Source organism: Vigna unguiculata, chromosome 4, assembly GCF_037176805.1.
Source record: "Vigna unguiculata cultivar grain cowpea cultivar isolate G323 ecotype 2 chromosome 4, ASM3717680v1, whole genome shotgun sequence".
NCBI lineage: Eukaryota > Viridiplantae > Streptophyta > Magnoliopsida > Fabales > Fabaceae > Vigna > Vigna unguiculata.
In genome coordinates, this window is record NC_140795.1 from 4214602 (window position 1) to 4236860 (window position 22259).

Sequence of the window (22259 nt, forward strand, 5' to 3'; positions counted from 1 at the left end):
ATAACCATGACTTTACAACTTTTGAATCATTGCACCACACTTCTTTATGGAGTCATGGAATATGTGTTTGTTGAATTGGATCAATTCATCTTTTCCACATAACTTGTAATTCTAGGCTGAAAAAAGATACATGTGTATCTCTCATTTTCAAAAAGCTAAATCAAGCTCAAACCTTTTCGGCCCAAACATAATTAGACATTGATTCATAATAAAAGACGTGAAATTGACTACTGGTGTGAAGGGAAAAAATCATAACTATAATCATATAATTTTTTAATGTTTTATTGATAAGAACCAATTATTAATGATTTGATCAGTTTTCTGTAATGGTGATTAATTTATATTTGATATAATTAGGATTAATTAAAACGAGATTCATGTAGTGTAATCTAGGAACTCAAAATAAATAGTATCTAACATCACACATTTTTGTAGCCAAATGAGTAACAACAATGACTAAATTGACTTGCTAAATTTAATTTGAACAATCTATTTAGCAGCATTAACCTTAATTTTAGAAAGTAGTGTGTAATTTTTGGAAAGAAAATGGGAAACGCAGACAAGGGTGATTTTATTTTATTTGGTTAAAGGTCGTGTCTGGTCCAAGTCCGCGCTTAGTGTCAACTCCCTAAGATAGCGCGTGACTTCATCCTCCGTTTACCGACTCAGATTTTCCACGTTCAGAGTATTTACGATATTGCCACCGCTCTCTTTTCCTTCTCGCTGTTCTGTTTTATTCCGATACAATTTCTTCTCCCATTTCCTTCTCTCGTTATCTTCTTTTTTCTCTCTCCTTTTTTCCGTTGACATGTCTTCTGCCGGCGGCGACGGTACCTCCGGCGAGTCTCGCCAATACTTCTGTCACCAGTGCAATCGCACCGTCTCTGTTACCCCTTCCCCTTCCTCCGATCTCGTCTGCCCCAATTGCAACGGCGGCTTCCTCGAAGAACTCGAAATCCCTAACCCTAACCCTATCCCTATCCCGTCCAATCCTTTCTTCCCCGACTTCCCCCTCGCCGGGGCCACCGCCATTCCCCTCATCTTCCCGGGAGGAGCCGGCCAGCCCTTCGACGATTTCTCCACCCTCTCCGGCACTCGATCTGACGCCGCCACCGCCGATACTGCCCTCGCCCCCTTTGTCCTCCTCCAGAACTACTTGCAAACCCTAAGAGCCGCCGGCGGCGGTGGAAACCTTCAACTGGTGATTGAGTCCGGGGATCCCGGCGGAGCGTTCCGGTTTCCTGGCATCACCCACGGCGACTACTTCTTCGGGACGGGCCTTGAGGAGCTGATCCAGCACCTTGCCGAGAACGATCCGAACCGCTATGGCACCCCACCGGCTTCTAAGAAGGCGGTGGAGGGGCTGCCGGACGTCTCGGTCACCGACGAGCTGCTTGCATCGGATTCGTCGCAATGTGCAGTGTGCAAAGACACGTTCGAACTCGGTGAAACCGCGAAGCAGATGCCCTGTAAGCATATATATCACGCGGACTGCATTTTGCCTTGGTTAGAATTGCATAATTCCTGTCCCGTTTGTCGGTATGAGCTGCCCACAGATGATCCGGATTACGAGCAGAGGGCTCATCGTGGTAGCGGTGGCGGAAGTGGAGGCGGTAGTGGTGGTACCGGCAGTGGGGTGGCTCCCCAGGTGAATTGGAACCTGGCTGTGGGGCCTGGTGGCTCTGCTGATTCGGCTGGTGGAGACAATTCCCAGCGGAGGAGGTTTAGGGTGTCTTTGCCGTGGCCCTTCAGGCAATCTTTTTCTTCTGGTGCTGAGACAAGTAATGTGGGCGGTGCCAACAATGATGACAACAGTAATATCAATAGTGGGGAAAACAATAGTGGGCAATCAAATTCTGGAAACAGGGGAAATCAGAATTTTGAGTCGGAGACCAGACAGGAAGATCTAGATTGAGAGGCACTCGTGTTTGATATGTAAGTTTGCATGTTACCTCTTTCTTTTGAGTGTTGAATTTTTGTTCTGTTGGATGTTTCGCTATTTGCAAATTATGATCAAGGTTTTTGCATTCTGCTGTTGTCTGTTTATGATGGCATAATTAAGATGATGAGTTAGAATCAAAGTGTTAAATTATGCTTAGTTTGATTCTGGTTATTGTAGTGATATGCTGCTTTATTTTGGCTCTGGGATTCTCCTCGACTGAATGTAATTGTCGGGTGCCTGTTAGGATAATTCGTATGGTTTAAAATTTGTTGCACGTCAGCCATTAGGTGACTAGTTAGATATAGGTACCTAAATCAATGAAATAGTGTGGTTTCTAAAATTACAAATTGGACTAAATAGTTGTTCAGCTGGTACTTTATATCTTTTCTTATGTTTCTTTGTTGGTGTATAATTTTTTTGAGGGGAGGGGTATGAAGATCTTTGTTCTATCAATTTGTTAATTGTAGAAATGGACCAATGGATGCGAATAAGGTTTCTCTTTTTTCTGACTTGAAAAGCAAAAGTCATGAGTTAAACAGTGATTTATGGCAGACTTTAGTTCTCACCTCTTAGGAGATAAATATAGTCATTGCCACAAGTAGGGCATATGCTTCCTGTTGCTTGGAAAAAGATCCACTGGAATGCTAATATGAAATGAAATATATGCCATGAGGTGGGTATATTTTATAAAATGATTTACTTCTCGGCTATTAATGAGATCCATATTGCACTTTGTAATTTAGGAAGTTTTAGTCTTTCTGATAAAAAAACTCTGATCAAGAGTATTGGTATATTTTTGGCTAGAGCACTTAACAAAAATACTCTTCTTTTATATAATTTTGCCAATTTAAATATTTAATGTGCTTAATCTAGTATCTGTTAAATGACTAATTAGTTGGAGATCAAACTTATAGGATAAATGGAATGAGTAGTTTCTATCGAACTTGTAGACTACTTCGCCCACCTTGTTAATCCCATTAGTTGACCAAATGTATCCCTGCTTTCTGTTTCATATGATTTCATGTCTAAGATAATTTTGATTGGGACAAATATAAAACAACTACGAGAAGTCTTCTCCCACTAGATGAAGTTGGTTGTATAGATCGCATGACATCATTGAACTTGATTAACCAAATTTTCATAGAGATAAAATTTCAATACATCTACTTTGTCCTAGTCATATTCAAGTAATAGTGCTGTTATTTCTAATGTATATCTCGAAAACCCTTTAGAGTCGATCACAATCCCTGATTCCTCAATCAAAATTGTATATCCATTAATATGAATTAAAGTAGAGCTATTCTTTTGTACTTCTTTGGTATGGACATCTAAAACTATATTGAACAAGTTAGAATTCAAAATTGAACGTTGTACAACACTTCTCGTGAAACTTTATACTTTTTTCATTAAGTGTCTTTATATGTTTCGTTCTTCTCCATCAACTCTCGTTGATGATAAATAGCTCCCATCATTCACTTTCACATAATATGTGAAGTATAATTTGTGAGATAGTAGCACATTTGTCCTGTTAATAACTTGGTGCTGCTCGCATGGTTGTCAATAGTGCTCAATTAAAGTCAATTAAAATTTCCTGTCTGCCAACATGCAATTCCTTCTATAGAAAATATTCAGTATCAATTTTTTTTTTTAATGTTTATTATTTTATTCTGGCTAAATATGGAGGATGTGGATACAAAGCAAATCTTTTAGCACTAGAAATTGTTCATTTGAAGTCCTTTTTGAACAGACTGTACTTTGCTAGAGTGCCATTCAGAAAGTCTGAGTGATTATATTCCAGGAAGTGGTCCCTATTTTATTTTATACCAAAATATCTATAAAATCATCCTGATAATCATTTCTATGTTGTCATACAAAAAAGAAATCAACTGATAAAGTAATAAAATGTAATATTGAATACCATAATAACACGAAGTACAGCAATATTCTACACCAGAGACAAAAGTTTCCTAAACAAAATATTCTGTTCACAAACGGTGCAAATACATTTTACTTACACAACCTATTATCAGAAGTATACTTTTAATGCATAAATGTTGTCATGTGGTCTCTTACTAGACATATATACTTGTTAGTCCTGATACATGACTATCAACATGTATTTTGCAAACCTTGCAGCTGAACATTACTCCAAAAATGTGGGGAAAATTGTTTAGGCAGTATGCAATAGTTATGCAATTACTTTTCTTGATTTCAAAAAGAAACAATACATGGGTATTTGAAGAAAAACAAAATCCAAATAAAAGGAAATAAATCTTCTGAAATATAGGAAGTAAATCTCCAGAAATAAAGACTCTAAATCAGGGGCAAATCTATCAAATAAACTCTTAATACCAATCCCTTAATTGTAGGGATTTTTTACAAACAAATCTTTATTTATGATTCAATCAATTCATATTTATTGTACAGTAAATGTGTAATGTTTGCAACCATATTTCAACAAAATGCTTTTTAATAAATTTGGTATTGCAGAACCAGTTATTTTCTGCCACATATTATTCTAATAATGAACTATTTGGAGATGGACAGCAAACATAACACATATCCTGTACTCCGTTAGCGGTTTTGGTAGGGGGTTCTTTTAAGCTACCCAATAAATTTAGGTTGAAAATGTTAAGTTTTCATGTTTGGTATAACAATTTTAAAAATAATTTCCAGAAACCTAATGTTTCCTGAAATTGTTTTTAATCAAGTTTCCCGCTAAAACTTTCTCATGGGGGAGGGGATGGAAATCCAAGATTCCCGTGAAGGGGTAAAGTGCTTTTATACAATTTGCATCAGGTAATAAGGTATGTAGTTTCAAACATGTGTCTATATTTTTTTATATGTGAACTCAATAGCAAAAAATCTGAAAAGAAATATTCTTTGGCATAATCACTTATGAGGATTTGATAACTTGTCAAAATTGATTTTTTATTTTGTTCAAGAAAGATATAAAGATAGACAAAAGTTCGGAATGATCTTTCATTAAATAAACTCAAGTACATAAAGAGTATTCATCAGTAAAGGTAACAAAATATCAAAACCCAAGAGATGTAACATGACTTTGTTGCCAAATATCAGAGCGACTGACAAAAGAAAAATAGGTTTACATTAGCTTGGGAAAAGATGATCTAACATGTTTTATAAGTTGACATGACTAATACACTAGGACTTGAAGGTTAAGTTCGAGAACCATTTTTGTTTTAATTTTGACAAATGTGAATGATCAATGATCCAAGCAATCATGCAAAAGTTTAGGAGAGGCAAGACAACACATGGATGATCTAGTCCCATAATAGTACAATGTTCTACACTTATGTCCTTCGCCAATCAGTCAACTCGTACCATGCTCATGTATTACAAATGAGATGCTGTCAATGGTTACACAACTATTTAATGACTTAGTTAATTGACTTAAAGAGATAAGATTATAGGGGAATGCAACAACAAATTGAACATATTTTAAGTTTAAAGAATTAGAAAGAGAAACTTGACCAAATCCTTGAGAAGCAACAATGGATCTAATGGCTAAGGTTACAAGGTAAGGAAATTTAGTAGAAATAGTAGAAGAGAACTAGGATGTATTACCATAAATACGATAATAAGCCCCTGAGTCAATTGTCCATGGTTTTTGACTTCCATAGACTGTGAGATTCTGGTTGTGGACAAACTGTAATGTGTGGTAAGATTGTGCTTGGTTACTGAAACTAGATTCTTCGTAAAATAAAATTGGTTTTATGCGCAAGCTAACTTAGAAACCCTCTCATGTAGCTTCTCTAATCTGTTTAACCCTCTCATGTAGCTTCTCTAATCTGTTTTTAACTTGTGCATAAGCTAATTTTAGTTTATTATAGAGAAGTTAATTTCATTTTTTTTTTCAAATTTTTCTCCTATAAAAGCTTGTGGAGAAATAAGGCTCAAATAAAACAAGCCTGCATACAAACAAATCCATGTTTAGGTAATTAACAAACATGTGTATGTGTGTGTGTGTATACACATAATTTACATTAAGACTGTAATACACTGGAAAACCTGTTCAATTGATTCTTTTCAGGGTTTAAAATAGAGCGGTGTGGAGTTGCCCCTATCCACCACCATAGGAACTGCTGTAGCATAGCAGTTTAGTGTGGCAGTCATGGCAGGCCTCAGCAGGTGGTATGTTGATTTTAAAAAAGCCATCTAAACAGAGGCATTAGGACTGTTTTTGAAGGCTATTTTTTATATTTTATTTTCCAAAAAGTGAAATATATAGATGTACTAACACTGAAAATGATAAAGAAGACTTGCATGATGATTGATGATTCCTATTGAGGCAAACTTGTTTTGACTTTTGTTCTTATTTACTTATATGTCTTGTTTAAGACAATTATGACTTCATATTGTCAATTATGAAGATCGCTAATGTTAATTTATCATTCTTTAGAATTTATAATAATATGCATTATATAAACTATAAAAAATTTAAAAGTTGTAGTTATTCGGCTATACACTATACCTAGGCTGTGTGGAGCTAGCCACTATCCAAGATTTAAAACATTGTATGTTTATTACAGGCTACCTTCATTAATTTGCTTTCATCTTTCAGTGCTGCTGAGATGACACTGACTGCAAAAAATATTTTGCACTGCCTGACCTTGATGGCATACTTGTTGCCCTATAGTGAATTTGAATTGGATTAGACCATGCCCTTTTAATTGGGCAGGTAGTTATATTTGATGACGGTTGCATACAGGTTTCTTTAAAACTAAACTTCATCATTTAAGGTCATGGCTTCATATGCTTCTGATTTTCTATTTTCAAATCTAAAATACTACATATATATCAACAAAATAAATATTGTTCATATATATTCATTGACTTATTGAATTGATGTTACCTTACCAACACCCTGTTGTTCTTGGTTGGAAGATTTAGACTCTCAAATTTGTGTGTTTTTTGTTGAAATTATGGTTATTGTATTTTTGTACAGCTTTCATAGAGCTGTTTTTTGGGTGTATGTACCTATATTAAGGATTGAGTGTCACATGCTCTAACTATTCCTTGTATTGTACTCTACTGTTATCTATTATATATGAAATACATCAGCTCAGCACAATAACTTGCTGATTCTTATCACCCGTAAATTTAAGTTGGTATCAAAATGGGTATGATCCTACTTTGTCTTCGGAATGCCATTGTCCACTGCTGCCGTTCAGTGACTTTTTTCTTCTTCAAAAGTCAAGGTTAGGAGGTATCCCTCGAGGAGTGCAACTCAATCCTTGTAGTCACGTGACCAAAAGCTCTCAAATGTGCTTTCACCACTAATCTCTGTCGGTGTTGCACAGGGTGCGTATGTTCCATATGCCATCTTCCTATGGTTATATTCATGTTGGACCAAAGCCATTTCTCCCCGTCAGTTTCTTTTGGGCATGTTTCCCTCAGTTCCCTATTTTAACCTCCTCAGGTAGGTGGCCAAGTCTCTCCCCTTCCATGGAGTTATGGTTCCTTGGCCAAGGATATCCTGACCATTTGGAGAAGGACAATGTTGTTCCCATTGAAAATAAGTCTTGGTGTGAAAAACTTGACATTGAAAATAAGTCTTAGTGCGAAAAACTGGACTTCTTTATGTATTGTTTTATGGCAATAAGTTGAACACGATGTGTTAAAAATACCTAAATACTTAAATACTTCAAGACATGGTCCTAAGAAGACTCAAGATACTTTTGCTAATGATATTCAATGTCTCTTTGATGTGACTCTAAAAGTAGCCCTTCCTCAAATATCGGATTTATCATCTTCAAAAAGAAGCTTGTTAGACATCCTAGCCCTTCCTCAATGTCTCTTTTCATACTCATTGTTGAACTTTATAGAAGTCATGCTTGCTTTCTTTAGGAGCAGCCTTGGTTTCTTGAAAGGTATCAATTGAGGAAATTTTTTGTATGAGTTATCTATCTGCTATCTTCGGCTTTTTATTTCTGTGTTTCTTATCTGCTGATTTACAAACAAACATCAAATGTGATATGCGATATCTCCATGTCAAATTTCTATCTTCACCAGAGGATAATGTTCTTGTCAGTGACATTCATTGTAAAGAAAGTCAAATCGTGTGATGTAGTGTTACAATTGCATCAGATTTATCACTCAGAATTTTTAAATTTCAAAGAGCAAGGGCATTGGTTGTGGATTGCGAGTGTTGCACTGTTTATGCTATTCATAGCACGTTCTTAATTGGAGTTTAATTTGAAATCTATGCTATTTATGAGGCATTATTTTTTCTGTTTTTATGAGAAATGTTACCAGCTGCAGATGTTCTTTAAGCTACTTTTACATTTTCTGTTCTTGACCATTTACAGGATGCTACAATGTAGTTAGCATCTTTTTTGTGATATTGCTTCTCAGATGCCATACACTTGAGCAGGTTTTCATTTTTTGAACTTTCTTGCAGGTATGTGGAGTTTTTCAAATTTGCAGCATTTGTTGAATAGAAATGATGTTAAATATCAATTAGTGGTTCGTGACAGTTGAAAATGTTATATTGGATTATAATGAACTTGCGCAACTGTCCATCACCATTTTTTGAGTTCTTTCTATAACTAGATCAATACCTGTCCCGATGCACAGGCAGAAAAAGAAAATTAAAACAGTGGCCCGTACTTTTATCAAGAGTGTGTGTATAAGTAATAAAAAAATTACGCAAAAGATGTGTAGGTCCATAATGCACAAAAAACCAACACGTGGATGAGTAGAGAGGTGGTTGGATAGAATTTATGATACTGCTACTATTGATGATATGTACATTACTATTGGTTCAATATTTTCTGAATTTTTGTTTTTTATTGCGTGACTCGTGTTTTTCTTACTCTTCTCCTGTGTGTTACCAATAAATCCTTCTGCTGCACTGCATGGGTGGCAAAGCTATAATGCACTGGGTTTTCCCCCTAATGTTAGCAACATGTTCTAACACATTATTGGTAGTCGAAACTTGTTGGAAATCCTAATTTTGTATGTTTCTCGATTCTTCTTTATATTGTAATTTTCAGTAAATGTCAATAATATTTAAAATGAATGTGTTAAAAAGTATATTGTTATTAGTCCTTCAGTAATCTGAAAATTTGGAGCAGAAAACGCCTTCAAACCCGCCAAAGGCAGATCTCTTGTTGCGTGAGTTTTCCTTGTTCCAATGTAGGCGTAGGATGTAATAATACGTATAGTCTTGTGCTGAATCTGTATGTGCAGGTCACGTTATTTCCTGGTTTGAAACGTTACTCCTAAATTGAGATTTGTTGAGTAGCGTAATGACATTTGTTAACTTTAAAAATTAGTTGGCTAAAAAGGTCAACTTGTTAACCCCAAAAATGGTGGCATTAACTTTGCCATCATTATAGGAGTTTAGGTTCTAACTGAACATAGGTGGTGTCTAATCATTTTTTCAGAAGTTTCAATGTTTCCTGAAGTTGTGGCATGCACTTTGCCATCAAGAGAGGGGATGCTCATCCTGTGGAGGGAAATCTTTGGGAGTTATTTGACTAATACCAATTTAGTTTTGACTCTGTTTTTTCAAAGATGATATCATGCCTTAGAAGTAGTAGAAAGCCCAATTTATGTAGGTTCTTACCTAGAACACATTCTAGCCAACAAGTTCCTCGTCGTGAACCAGTTAATATAGAAAAGGTCACTTATTTTTGAAAAACATCAACTTCACACAATTGACACCTCACACACTTGATAGAGATGGAAAGATGAGGAAGTTATGAATTTTGTAAACTAGTGGCCATATAAGATTGGATGTACAAAGTTCAGAGTCAAGCCAACTTGCCTAAAGAGTTAGTTAGAAAAAAGAGGTCTAAGTATAAATAACATCATGATAAACGTGTTTGACTAATCATTTAAATTTTTTTAAAATCAAATTTAAAAATACTAACTATTATTGATAGCAAATTATATTTTCTTAAAACAAATAAAATTTCCGATGACATTAATATTTCTGTTTATTTATGCGTAAAAAATTCATGGAAATCTATTTTATCATTAACTCTCTTTTTTTTTTCTTTATCACATACTATGGTTAAATTTGAACATAAAACAGTAAAGAGGCGGTGTCCGTGAAAAAAAAAAACGTAAAAAAACAGTATATTTTAGATATTTGTAGATGTTATAATAATAGTAATACCATGGGAATTTTATATGTTATAATTATCTTAATCTCACGATATGGACACAAGTCAGTTCTTGCCAGACTACTTTTCCTTCCTCATCCACACAAACGGGTGGCACTCAGCTTTTGGATGGGAAAAAAAGTAAAGAAAATTATTACATTTATAATATTTTATTTGACATGACATCATCTATAGAAATGAATTAAAAATTTTATATTATCATTAGAATTTTTGAGGATGGGTTTGATTGGATTTTAACGAATTTGATTAAAGTTAATATTAAAGAATTTTTTAGGTTCATTTCAAAGAATTTCAATCAATACATAATCAAACCTAATTAAAATAGGTTTAATTGGAACGGACTATATTTATATTTTTTCTATCAAAATGATAAAATTATTTTACGATTTAGAAGATTTTTTCATAGTGTATTCTTATATAACTTTTTTTAATATTTATATTATATTATATTATATTTATATATATATATATATTAAATAATGTACTTGAATAAATTAAACAAAACTTAAACTAAGAAAAGAAAAAAAAATAATCTAAATGTAGAAAGGCGTAAAATCACGGAAATTTAATTAGTAAGTTGTAAATTTATATAGTCTCCTATAATTGTATTTTATTCACTTTCTTCTCTTTTATACGTTTTTTTCACGTAACGACGTGTGTTTATTGAACCTTTAAGACTAACATGAAAAACTAGAAGGGAAAAGAACTAAGCTTGTAGTGAATTTATTAGTGGACTAAAAAGTGGATAGCCTTCTTGGATAACATGAATATATTACCTTTTAAAGATGATGTAAGGAAGTTTGGACAAAGAGACTAAAACAAGAAATATAGAAAGAAAAAAATATTCAATTTATGTGATTTTTCTCTAGCTTTATTTTCATAAAATATATAAATAATAAATTAAAATTCAAAATATGTTATATTGATTGGATTTACAGGTTCAACACTAAATACACCTTGCCTGATGGATTCTGGATTTGATTGAGTTTAGTTTAATTTGATCTAAAATATTAAATATGTATAATCCAAAGTGTTTGAATTTGATTTAATTGGTTTGAATTCATGTGCTTATATTCGTAAACAACACCCTAATTTTTAATTTCAATAAACTACGTGATGAATGTGTGCTGTGGAGAATAAAAATAAAGAGAATGGGAAAAAAATGAAATATGCTGTTATAGAGCAAGTTATTTAGTGATGGGTGGACAAATTTTTATATTAATATAGTTAAACAATTGTTTCTCGCATTCTTCATGTTTATTATTTTGGAAAAACTTCTACCATCTTTTCCTTTCTCTTCTTTTCCTTTTTCACACTCCTTTTAATTTAAATAAAACCTTAAATTTTCTTTCAAAAAATTAACCTTACCCTTCTTTCTTCTATACTTTCATCTTTATCACCTTATACGACAGTAATTTTTGTAGTTTCATCTACATTTACTATTATGTTGCACTAAGACATTTATCCTGATTCAAAGGAGTTATACAAATTTCAAGAAAAACCCTTCTATAAAAAAAAATAATAATAAAATTTGAAGTTGTAAATATTTAAACTTTCTAACTTAAAGTCATTATATATACTAGTATAGTGTTGGTGTGTACGTATTTTAAATATATGTAATATTATATTAGTTTATTGAGTTAATATATAAAATAAAATTATATTTATTAAAAATAAAGTGAAATATATCATAACAGATTAAATAATAATCATTGATAAATAAAGAAGAAAAGAAAAAACAGAAATAGATGATTTTATAAAAAATTTATAAAAATAATGATCAATTTTTAAAAATTTAATAAATCATTATATTTAAGGGTAAAATTGGTATTTTAAAATGTGGACACAAAAGATAAGATAATCTTTTTATATATTGTTATTAAGTAATCATTATATTGTTATTAAGGACAGTTATTAATCAAATAAAATAAGTAATTTTTCAATGACGTTATTGAAAGAGTAGAACATATTGTAATCTCAAACCAATGCTTCCTACAATGTTCAAAAGATTAATTTTGAAATATACAAATTTCACTTTTCAACTATCTATTCACATCTCATTTGGTTGATGTATATTTTATTAGTTGACGGTTTTGAGTAACCTTCTATGTCATAATAAACCAACGATCTAAATGTTAGGTACTATTTGACTTGATTAATGTGTTTGGCACAAGTTCATGACTCCAATAACTTCTCTTTTACTTTTATGCAATTGGAAATTGTCCTTTTAACTAATGAAATAAGGTATGAAACCAATACTTGTAGAAGTGTAATTTACACTAATCCACATTCGTTGATGGGTTATCATCTCAATAATTACACCTTTTTTCGTAAAAAAAAAAAAAAAGTGTTTAAGGAAGCCATTCAGGCTATTACACATGGTCACCATAGTTGGGTACCATAATATTGGTAAAGTAAATTGTAGAAATTCATTAACTAATTTGATTGCTTCTATTGTGATTAAAAAGTAGGGTTTGACTAAGTAATTGTTATGGTGTTTAAAAATAAAGTGAATGGATTTTGTTAACCAGTGTTCTAAAAACACGATTTAAAATATAACAGAATTCATGTAAGAATTCATATTAAACTGTAATATTAGATGAATTTTGACCTTAATAATTATTAATGTATTTATTTTATTTAGAGAACAAAATTATTTATAAATAGTATATACTTATAATTGATAATTTATTTGTGAATAAATAAATAAAATAATAAAATTTTAATGTCATTAAAAATTAAAATATAATTAAACATGGAGAAAAACTCAAACTAAAAGAAAAGAAAATATTGTTTGTGTTTTTTTATTAAAGAAAATAAAAAATAATTAATATAATATTTTCTGTGTTAAAAAATAAAATGTTTTACTAATAATTTTTTTTATCAATTAAATATGTTTTACTAATATTTGGGTTAAGGTTAAAAGTTGATATATGTTTACAACAATACATATAAAAATAAAATTCAATGAAAAAGTTAATATAAATAAGTAACAAATAAATGTATATGTTATTTGTTTATTACACATTTTTTTTCATATGAAATGTTTGGTATAGGATTTTTTTTTTCATACCTAAGAATCATGATTTTTGTAAATTGTGCATCTTGGAATTATGATTCCGAAATATTAGTAAAAAACATATTTCATTGATAAAAAAACGTTATTACTGAAAACATTAATGTTCTTAAGATAAACTAGTACTATTTTTTATTAAATTTTTTAATTTATTATCATATTAAACAATTTAATAAGAGTAACATGGTATTTGTTTTTCAATAATTTGTGTACTTTAACTAAAAATTATAGATTTCCACATTTACTAACGAAAATATATTTCTGTAAAACTTGGAGTAAAATATAATCCCAAAAAACCTAATTTCCAAAAAAAAAGGATTATCTTAATGTAAACCAAATAGTTTTCCAGATTTCTAGGAAACTGAAAGTTTTCTTTTTTGCTAAACTCTCTTGATAAGCTAATATTTAAATATTATTTACCAATGTTTTTTCTTCCAACCAATCAAATAATAATATCTAACATATACGTTTTTTTTTCTTTTTTTAATCTTTATGTCTCTCCAAATATAAAAGAACACGTGGATGTCCTTTTTTATTTGCCTTCGATAGTAAAAATTTTCATGGGAAATTATTTTTCACCAACTCTTACAAAAGTTGAACAAAAACAATAAAGACACAGTCCCCAACGTAATAGTTTGATATGAAAAGTAATATTTTCTTATCGTAAATTGATATGTTTTTTCTTGTTTTCTTTTCTATTTTAATCATGTGATGTAAATAATAGATAAATTTTAACTTGTTAGCGCATATAAAATTGTTAAAAATTTATTAAAAATTTAAATTTAACTTAAAGTTACAAAATTAATTTATAAAATAAAATTTATATTTATATATTATAAAATTATTTTATTTTTAGTCGATCGATGTAATATTTTTCAAAACGTTAAAATTATTAAAATTTATAATAATGTCTAAATATTATATTATTTAAGATTATAAATGTTTTAATTTTGATTATGTTAATTTAATGATGTGGACATTAGTGTGTGTCCTTATACCAAAGTTTTAGACAAACCACCTTTTTCATCCTCCACACAAACAGGCTCTGTCTGCAACTTTCGTGCAAACTTTATGTTGAAAACTACACTGCCAACAAAGAAAAACAAAATATCCCATTCAGTCCCGAGAAAATGCTTCTGCATAAAATGAATAATAATATTAAGTAGAATCTAATTTTATTTCAAAGAAATGTTTTAATATATAAATTTATGAATATATTTTAATTTTTTTAGCATAATATTTTTGTTAAAATTTGATTATAAGTTACATAAAATTATAGATCATTATAGTAATCATTATTAGAATTATTTTAAAAAGAAATCAGTATAATTTTTCATTTATTCAAAACTAGAATGAAAGGGTTTTTTTTTTTGTCTAAATTAATTCACAATCAAAAAACCTCTATTTATCTAATTTAATAACTAAAAAGTTGGGTATGAATTTGAAATATTAAATTGAAGTTATACTCATCAGAACTTAACTGACTTTGGGTTAGGTCTTATTCCGTTTATTTGTGTTTAAAATGGTTAAAGATGAAATTAAGGGATATTTAATTAATTCATTATTTACTTAAACCAAACACACCATAACAAAATTACTATTTTAATAGGTATATATTATTCATTTTTATCTTTAACTGCAATAAAAAATATTTTGTTATAAACAAACAATATATTATAACGTACATAGAAATTTAGCATATTTGACATGATAGATTCTAGCTGTATCCATTCTTGCAATCTCACCTTTAATAAATTAAAAACTATGGTTTCTGACTTTTGATGTAGATTTTTCTTAATAAAAGATTCATAATATTATTAGATAAACTACATATTAAAATCTTAAAACAATAAAAATAGCATATAGTTAAATAGTGTACATCTTTTTGTTTACTATAACAATGTGCCATAATTAACTGCATAAACTAAACTCTCACTATATTCAAAAGACTAACTATGAAGTATAAAAATATTTTTAATGTCATTTAGTGAATGTATGTAGTTTCTATCACGTTGACTGTTTTGAGTAAGCTTTCACACGTTATAATAAAGTATAATTATTATTAATATATATATATATATATATATATATATATATATATATATATATATATATTATAGAAACCTTAGAAAGAAGGAATCTTAAGAATGTGAAAGAATCCATTGACTTTAATGCAGCAGCACTGTTTGACTTTGATTATTTGTTAGGCATTAGTTTATGACAGCTATAACTCTTTTTTACTTTTCAGTTTTCAGAAATTGCATTTTAACTAATCTAATAAACTCTTCAAACAGTATCAATAGAAGTTAATTTATACAATAAATTCACTTTTATTCTTCTACTGTTTACATTTTTTTTTTCTGAAGAATTATTTAAGCAAGCAGTTATTCCAGGGTAGTGTCACTGGTTAGGTAAGTGAGTAGAAATTAGAAAATCTGGAGTCAGTAATAAACATTTTTCTATGTGTTTAAATGGTGATTATTATAGTGATATTTGTCAACTTCTTTTATGATGGTATTTATCAACTAAGACTTAATAAATAATAATAATAATAAATATCATATTTTATTGAGAAAAAGTTTAATGTTCAACAATTTTTTTAAAATGTCAGTAAAACTATTTAAAAAACAGTATAAAAATTTTAAAATCACGCAACCATAAATGTGTTCAGATCAACAAAACAAGGAACAATTAATGTCTCGAGCATTTTTTTTTTTACTAAAATGTTGGTGCAAGACCACATGATCTGGTTCTTGTCATTTGGTTGCACAAAATTTTCTTCTTGAAACTTGTATAAAAGTTATTAAAATAATCGAACACTCATTTTTCTAATTATCTTTTAATATTTTAAAGCATAAAACAAAAAGAATACCAAACTTTCTTGATGTAGAAAAGCATTGAAATATATTAAAACAATGTCTAATTAAAAAAATGTTTGAAAGTTGTGAATGGTGTTTGGAAAACATTGTTTAATGTATGTAATGTATAAGTATACTTAATTATTAAATCAACTTGTTAGGTTTGTTATTGAATATCATTTATAAAATATATAAATAGATATAGATCTTATTTTAAAATTTTATGATATCAAAATCATTTAAAATTTATTTTAATAAAAATTACTATTTGTTAGATCTATTATATTATTTGTTATCATATCATACATCAATATAACTGAATTTACTATATATAAATATTTATTTCTCAAACTCACCCATAAATAAATTAGAGTTAAATATGTTTTTAGTCCTTAAAGTTTCAGTAAATTTTGGAATTAGTCTCTCTTTAAAATTTTATATCAATTTAGTTATTTATCTTTAGAAATGTGTAGATTTAGTTTTTCTTACCAATTTTTTTTTTAAGTTTATTTGATATTTTAAACACGTTTTATGATAATATTTGAATTAATATTGAAACGGAAATGTGTCACACGATGTAAAAATTCAAATACTATCATGAAATACACTTGAAACGTCAAATAAATTTAACACAATTTGGTTAAAAAAACTAAATTAACATATTTTTAAAGATGAAAAATTAAATTAATCAGATAAACTAATTTCAAATTTTACCTAAAAACATAAGCATATTTAACCCAATAAACTAAAGGGTGCTCACATCACAGTCTTTAAAATAAGACCAAATCCTTATATGTAAAATGTGAGGAAATGTTAAAGAAATGGAGAATGAAATGTGATGAATAAGAGGTGCCACCAAACAATAATACAGAAAAAAAAGAAGCCAATGAGATAAAAATGAAAGAGTTCAAAAGTGTTACAATCATTAGGGGACCACATCGTTGAGTGGTTTTGGCTGTGTTATATACTATGTGTCGGTGCACGCATATCTCTCACCGCGTTAACCAATTATATAAAATTCGGAACATTAATACAACGTTTCTCTCTTTATTACACTTTACAACTACAAATCACACACTTTTCGATAAATTAAATACACAAAGTATAATCAGTCGAATAATACTTATTTTTCTTTTTTAACGTGTCAATTTGGTATTATTTATAAAAAAATTTAATTGAGTCTTAACTTTAAAAAAATGTCTCGATTAGATCATTTCCAGTAAAATATTATTAACACTTGTTAACGATATTGATATTTAAAATGATTTACAAAATTAAGTATTAATATTTATATTAAGATTTATTGGTAAAAGTTATGAATTAAGTTAACGACTTTAGTAATTTTTGTTTGAAAAGAACCAGACGAAAACATTTTTTTAAAATTTAGAACTATATCGACACATTTATAAAAACGGATACTATACCGACACATTTAAATAAAAGTGGATATCATCTGACTAATTAAATCCACACATTTACCAAAAACAATAAACAACTGGGAAACTCAATTAAGAAATTGAGGAAAGAAGCATGAGTTCATCATCGTGATTCCAAATCTAAAAGTGGTTCAAAGGAGTTTGTTTGCACAATCATTTGACTTTCTTTGTTTTTTTCTCTTTGGTTTTAGTAATTTGCATAATGCCACATTGAAATTGCTTGAAACCAAGTTAACTATCGAAAAGAAAGACATTGTTTATTTGAAACAATGAGTCGTGTTTCCAATGTCATCAATTTGCTTACACTTTAATTTATCTTTGCTTATTGGAATAAGGTATTCTTCTATGGAAAACAAACAAATAAATTTATGGAAATTGTAAATGCAAAGCGTTGAATATCTATCATGAATAAATTTTAGGAATCAAAATTTGAGTTTAAAAAACGTTTACTTTGTGGGTAAAAGTTTTTTTGCTCAAATCAATAAAAAATAAATTTAATATAATTAAAGAAAAAAACTATTATAAAGAATAAGTAGTCTTTGTATTGATTCTATAGAATATTTTTATTTGACGATCTAAATATGAATGATCCTTATAATAATTATTTAACTTTTATAACAATTATTTTACAAGTCAAACTTATTATATAATATTTTAAAATTTTATAGTAGCTTCTTACATAGATTAATTTTTACAATAAAAACAAAAAATAGTATCTTGTAGTAATTCTGGGTACAAATTATAGTTATAGGAATTTGTGATTAATGGCAGTGTAAAAGAGATTTTTTTAACCATCCATTTAATATTTTTAGATTTTGTGAGATTAGTAATTGATATTACTATTAATTTCTCAATTCGCTTCACATTTAACATTGACTTATTTTTTGTCACCAGAAAGAAAAAAATGAAGAGTTACATGGTTTACATTAATAAAAAAAGGAAAGAAAAAAGTTAAATAACAAGAAATTAGAAACTCCCATATTTTGCATTGCAGAAGTGGTGTTTGTGTGGAATAAAGTCAAATTCCTGTAGAAGCTTAAAAGGATGAAAAGGAAAAAACCCCATTTTCTTATTTATATTTTCCTCTGAAATCAAAATAAAAATCTCACTCCAATAACCAAGCTTCCGTCTATTGTTTCTTTCCTCTATCCATATTCAACTTTCCTTTTCTTCTTCCAAGATCACATTTTTCTTTGACCCTTTTGCTCCGTCTCTGGAATTCCCCTCTTCACCCACTTCTCCTTTAAGTCAATTTCATGTTTCTCTGTCTTAGATCGTAGATCTTGCTGTCGGTGGGTTGATCGGAGTAGATGTCGCCGTCAAACGGGTTGCAGAACGGCGGCGGCGGAGGCGGCGGTAATGGGTTGAGTTACATAGAACACCAGGTTTCAAAGTTTGACACTCTTGCTGGTGTGGCAATCAAGTATGGTGTTGAGGTAATGTCTTCTGTGCTCTTTTTCGGGTTCGGACTTTGAATTGGTTCAGGCATGGTAAAGTTGGTTGCTTTTTATATTTGTTGTTATGGGTTATGTAGTTTTCTTTTTTTTTTTTTTTTGTAGGTGTGCTAAATTGTATTTTTTTAGTTTAAGGGTTTTAGATGTATATGAACAAGAATACAAGATAAAGATTTCGTATGTTATGATGTAGTTTTCAAGATTCTCTGTATTTTTTTGGAGGGATGGAGTTTTGTGTCTGTGTTTTGTTTTTTACCCTTTGGGGGTAAGCTAATCTGACATAACCGTCTGAGTCAAGTGCCTCGGTTTTTCCTCTAATCATCAGTAATGCCAATAGGGAGTGTGTGTGAAAGGAGTCAAGCTTATACTGTGAATGGTTCTTCGTTATTTGGGAGTATTGAATCCATGATTACTTCGTTGTGTTTCATTCTCCACTTTTAGGATGTTTTTGATGATCAACTGAAAGATTATGAATAGGAAAATAAGGACAGGAATGAATGGTTCTCAGTTTTGACAGATGTTTTATGGGAGAAAAGAATTTATCCCCTTCCATCTTATCAATGCTTTCACTTGTTCTTTGCATTGGTTAGATCTTTTCATAGTTATAGTTTACCAAACACTTTATGAACGCAATGCATTCTCTTTTAGAAATGCCTCTATAAGAGCCACAGGTGATATTGTATGGCATGGAAAATCACAATTCTATTGACTGCTTTTTGAGATGCCTACACCTCACTCTGAGTTGCTTAATGTTACTGAAATCTTCTGATAAAATTTTCTTGTAATGATTTAGGTAGCTGACATCAAAAGGATGAATGGGTTAGCCACAGATCTTCAAATGTTTGCACTGAAGACATTGAAAATTCCATTACCAGGACGTCATCCACCATCTCCTGCTCCTGGTCCACAAGATGAACCTGCCAAGTCAGGGTACTTCAGTTGTACTCATTTCAGTTTTTTCTCCTTGTCAATTGCAATATTTAAATGCTTTTGTAAAGAAAACTTTGCAATATCTTCTATAATATATCTTACAATTACAATATATCTTCCTTCCCTAATTTGTTACTGTAGCATGTTGTGTATATTATAGAACAATCTACTCCTTTTAGATTTTGACAGCAGTCCTTGCCCCAAACTTGAAATTGCAAGTGCTTAGTTATCAGCTACATATGCTGAATATTTTAAGTGCAGTGAATGAAATAGCTGAATAATGAAGTTTAGGTTGATTCTTAGAATTTGTTGCAGATAACATAGCTTCACCAGCCAGTCACTCTGATTTATATTGAAGATCATTGTGCTGGATTATGGAAACTCATTTTTATCTGAAACTCATTGCAGAGATTCTAGCATTGAGAGGAAACCCCTACGCATAGGTCAATCTGCCATGAAGGAACCTCTCCAGTCCTTACGACTGAAACCTCCTCAGCCAAATGTTTCTCCAGCTATGAGCATTTTACAGAAATTCTATGGCCTCAAATCTTCAGATTCCAAAGATACATTCAATGGAACAGAAATGGCAGTTTATACACCCTTGAGTTCTGATCATTCTAGAGGGGAATGGCTTCCCAAAGCTTCTCCAATTTCAGACCTTCAATCAGCAACAAATGATTACCCCAAGTCAACAAATTTAGTCTATGATCTACTGACAGGGGATGGTGATTACATTCCTCTTGCAGAAATTGTGGATGAAAGGTCTGATGAGAAATCTGTCCGAAGACGTCAGAAAGCTGAAGTTGATAATGGAGCTACTACCCCAGAAAAGCTTTTGAAAGAAGGAAATGGCAATGGATCAAATGGTTTTTCTTCAACTGGAAAAACATTAGCCATGAGGCCGAAATCGGCTAGCCGAGCAGCACTGTTTCCTGATTCAGAATCAGGATGGTTAGATTCAATTCCAGTGGGGTTGGGAGAATCTATATTCACCGATGCCCTCTCCGGCGTGCGCAAATCGTCCAGTGCATCAAGCCTCAGAGAGCAGGAAAAGATGAACTCAGCAACAGCCTGGCCGCCGGCGATATGGAACTTGAAACCGGACTTGCAAGCAGCCATTTCCAAGCCTATCTTTGATGGTTTGCCTATTCCAATCACTGGCCGCAGAAGCAAAGCTGCCCTTGATTAGTGTAAATTGATTCCCTTTTGAGCAAATTATTTTTTGACATTACATGAACATAAATTGCAACAGATGCACAACTGCTTCAGGTTAGTAAGCCTGAACAGAGAAGGTAAAGAAAGAAAAAAAAAAGAGAAAAAACAAGATTACACAACTAGGATATTTATTTATTCCAAGCCTAGGAAGGGGTAGATGACCTCCTAAGGAGAAAAGTTTCAGCAGTAAGTAACTGAGTAAAAGGTGCTTGAAAATGCTAAGCAACTGGTTTTTCATATGTGTACCAATAATGTAAATTGGTCAACCCCACCTGGTGATAAAGAGTTATTTACATATTGATAATTTCCTTTGTTAAATGATGGAGTCAGTGATTAACTGTATCATGTTATTATTATTGAATACATTATGTAAGTATTTATGATATTTTTTCTTCAGACCAATTATACTGCAATAGGATTTAATTTGTGTAAACCATGTTTACAGGGTTACTTTACTAGTTCTTTACCCTCATTCATATATCTTAACATTTGAGTGTATTCTGTTCTGTCATCTCATCTGTTAAGCAATGAAACTCTTCATCTTATGATGATTATTTGATTCTGCTAATTTCATGTGCTATTTCTAATAATTGTGTTGATGTAGGCAAGTTTTAAGGATTCAAAATGCATGTAATGAAAATTTAAAGCTCCATGAAGTGGTCCATCCAATCATGGGCACATAGTACAAGATCTGTTATCGTGTTCATACGCAAAGTATGGTGGTTGCGTTTTTCACATAAATGTACATTGAAGTTGTGATGGAACGAGTAAAGCAGGAGAGTTGAATTGAAACTAAACAACGTGTGATGAAGGGATTAATAAGTCACATGCGTGTTCCCACTTTCTATTACACGAGATAATGACAGAGGCACATGGCCGAATCACATTACCGACACGCACAAAAATATTATCATTGCTGTGTCAAACAAGTCATCACATTCTAATGTCTCTAATCCTACCACTCCCTCGGTTCCACTGTGTATTTCTCTGACAAATATAATTTTTCTTTTTAAAAGTTAACGCTATTTATGCTTTATTGATTATACTTTTACTATACAATTATCTTTGAAGTGGAACGAGAAAAACAAACAATTGCTATAGTTGAATAAAATTCAAAAAGTGTAAGACTACTTCCTAATCTTTTTACGAGAAAAATATTATATTTATTAGTTCCTGTGTGAAAATATATTGA

At 30.7% G+C, this 22259-nt stretch overlaps 2 protein-coding genes across 8 annotated transcripts; both read left to right on the forward strand.

The window, feature by feature from the left end:
• The first annotated feature begins 634 nt into the window (after nucleotides 1-634).
• On the forward strand, nucleotides 635-8757 carry LOC114181911 (E3 ubiquitin-protein ligase RING1-like). Of its 7 annotated transcripts, none has more exons than XR_003603962.2 (4): nucleotides 635-1935; nucleotides 4654-4749; nucleotides 5997-6097; nucleotides 8367-8757. XR_003603962.2 is itself a non-coding variant. In XM_028068582.2 (2 exons), the coding sequence occupies exon 1, from the start codon at nucleotides 809-811 to the stop codon at nucleotides 1913-1915; it is 1107 nt and encodes a 368-aa protein (XP_027924383.1). In that variant the 5' UTR covers nucleotides 635-808; the 3' UTR covers nucleotides 1916-1935; nucleotides 8275-8757. The 7 variants fall into 7 exon arrangements, 4 of the variants coding, with proteins under 4 accessions (XP_027924383.1, XP_085528651.1, XP_085528650.1 ...); XR_014994556.1 differs by having other exon boundaries at nucleotides 4654-4741; XR_003603961.2 differs by lacking the exon at nucleotides 4654-4749.
• Nucleotides 8758-18480: 9723 nt separating this feature from the next.
• LOC114182087 (uncharacterized) lies at nucleotides 18481-21385 on the forward strand. Its single transcript, XM_028068840.2, has 3 exons — nucleotides 18481-18904; nucleotides 19716-19852; nucleotides 20261-21385. The coding sequence occupies exons 1-3, from the start codon at nucleotides 18779-18781 to the stop codon at nucleotides 21039-21041; spliced, it is 1044 nt and encodes a 347-aa protein (XP_027924641.1). The 5' UTR covers nucleotides 18481-18778; the 3' UTR covers nucleotides 21042-21385.
• Nucleotides 21386-22259: the final 874 nt, after the last annotated feature.

What these genes read in the sequence shown, in the direction of transcription:
- LOC114182087 (XM_028068840.2), top strand. Translation starts at nt 18,779, where the DNA reads ATGTCGCCGTCAAACGGGTTGCAGAACGGCGGCGGCGGAGGCGGCGGT. An exon ending in CAATCAAGTATGGTGTTGAG is followed by an intron (nt 18,905 to 19,715) that starts GTAATGTCTTCT and finishes GTAATGATTTAG; the next exon opens with GTAGCTGACATCAAAAGGAT. An exon ending in GATGAACCTGCCAAGTCAGG is followed by an intron (nt 19,853 to 20,260) that starts GTACTTCAGTTG and finishes AACTCATTGCAG; the next exon opens with AGATTCTAGCATTGAGAGGA.
- LOC114181911 (XM_028068582.2), top strand. Translation starts at nt 809, where the DNA reads ATGTCTTCTGCCGGCGGCGACGGTACCTCCGGCGAGTCTCGCCAATAC.